The following is a 1,477-nucleotide window of genomic DNA, read 5'->3' on the forward strand; positions in this document are numbered from 1 at the left end:
AATTTTAAAGTTGTACGCCACGTCTACACGTAGGGCAGCCCCGAAAGGGTCAGCATATCAAACCAGACTGCCATCTTCAGAGGAGGAAGAAGAATTTTGCGTTACCCTTTGAAGGAAAATCCCCCCTACTGGGGCGTATTCTCAAGGGGCACCCCTCCGCTGACCCCTACCGTAGCCCCATTCTGTAAATGAAGATCGACGTAATGAGATATCCTTTCCACCATCTCACTAGTGGTGCAATTTTTTCCAAAAAAATCGACAAATTTTCCGTCCACATCTAGTAGGTAATGAATTATTGAATGATCAATAAGGTAGTTGTAATTGTTGTCAACGGGGGAGTCTCCACTTTGCGTGTCTGTTTTGGTACCCTGGTCAGCCACGACATGTTCGTTGTAGTATACACGAAACAACTTAGCGACTTTTTTAATTTGTTCCTTCGTGCCAGTGAGTCCCACTAACTTGTCGCTAAAGGAACTGCAGTAGTGTTTGACCTGGGCTAGCGTGTCTCTATTGGGGTCCACAGAAATAAAAACAGGGGTTATGATGTCTCCATATTTTTTTACAATTTTTTCAATCACGATAGTTTGCTTTTCCAACTCTTGTGGACATATATCAGGACAGTAAGTAAATCCAAAATAAATTAAGCAAAATTTTTTTTTGAAGTCTTCATTTCTTACTACCTTCCCGTCATGATTAAATAGAGTGAAGTCCCCTCCTATCAATGGCACGCCAATATTTTCCACTTTGGTTAACCCTATTTGTCCCTTCCCATTCTTCTTCCTTTCACATTGCAAAAGGTAGAAGTAAAGGATGGGAAGGGACAAAGCTAAATTGAACCCTAAGCATCTCCATGTTAGGAAAACGCTTTTTTTTTTAATCTCTTTTGGTGGAGGATCCTTTCTGTTGGTCGTGAAGTATCTATGGCCTTTTTCTTCTATTCGAGTTTGGTTCCACTTCCACCTTGGGAAATCATTCAAGCGTTTTACACACTTCAAGAAGGAGCAGCATGATGTGTAGGGGCCCCTTCCCCTCTCTGCGTGGAACCTCCTCACACTCAGGGGATGGATTCGCTTCATTTGGTACGAAAATTATTGGAGGGTTGAAAATCGGCAGCGTAGCAGGTTCGTAAAAATTGCCTTACCTGTGCAGGCGAACGTGGTGCCTACACGCGGGGGGAAGGAAAGCACACACTGCCAGGAGCGCTCCCATAAGCAAACATGAACACATGCACATATATAATAAGTACATACGTACGTGCATAGGCATATTCATACATACTGTATATATGTGCGCCTATTGGGGCGGCCCTCCAAACGCCTCCTCTCCTTGAAGGGGACCCCTCCTCCTAGTTGCCCTTATCCTCGCCCCCCTTTTTTTGCCCTACAGGGATAAGGGCATATTTTTCTTTCCCACAAGGCAGGATGGCGCGCCAAAAAGCGGTCGCGACATAGGGAAAAAAAAAAAAAAAAAAAAAAAA

General features: G+C 43.9%; 1 protein-coding gene across 1 annotated transcript; it reads right to left on the reverse strand.

The window, feature by feature from the left end:
* Positions 1–23: 23 nt before the first annotated feature.
* On the reverse strand, positions 24–1,076 carry PCYB_011600 (cloroquine resistance associated protein Cg3; the record flags this gene model as incomplete). Its single annotated transcript, XM_004220666.1, has 2 exons — positions 24–74; positions 171–1,076. 2 exons carry the CDS (start codon positions 1,074–1,076, stop codon positions 24–26), a joined length of 957 nt encoding a protein of 318 aa, XP_004220714.1.
* Positions 1,077–1,477: the final 401 nt, after the last annotated feature.

This window comes from Plasmodium cynomolgi, chromosome 1, assembly GCF_000321355.1.
Source record: "Plasmodium cynomolgi strain B DNA, chromosome 1, whole genome shotgun sequence".
In the NCBI taxonomy this organism is placed as follows: domain Eukaryota; phylum Apicomplexa; class Aconoidasida; order Haemosporida; family Plasmodiidae; genus Plasmodium; species Plasmodium cynomolgi.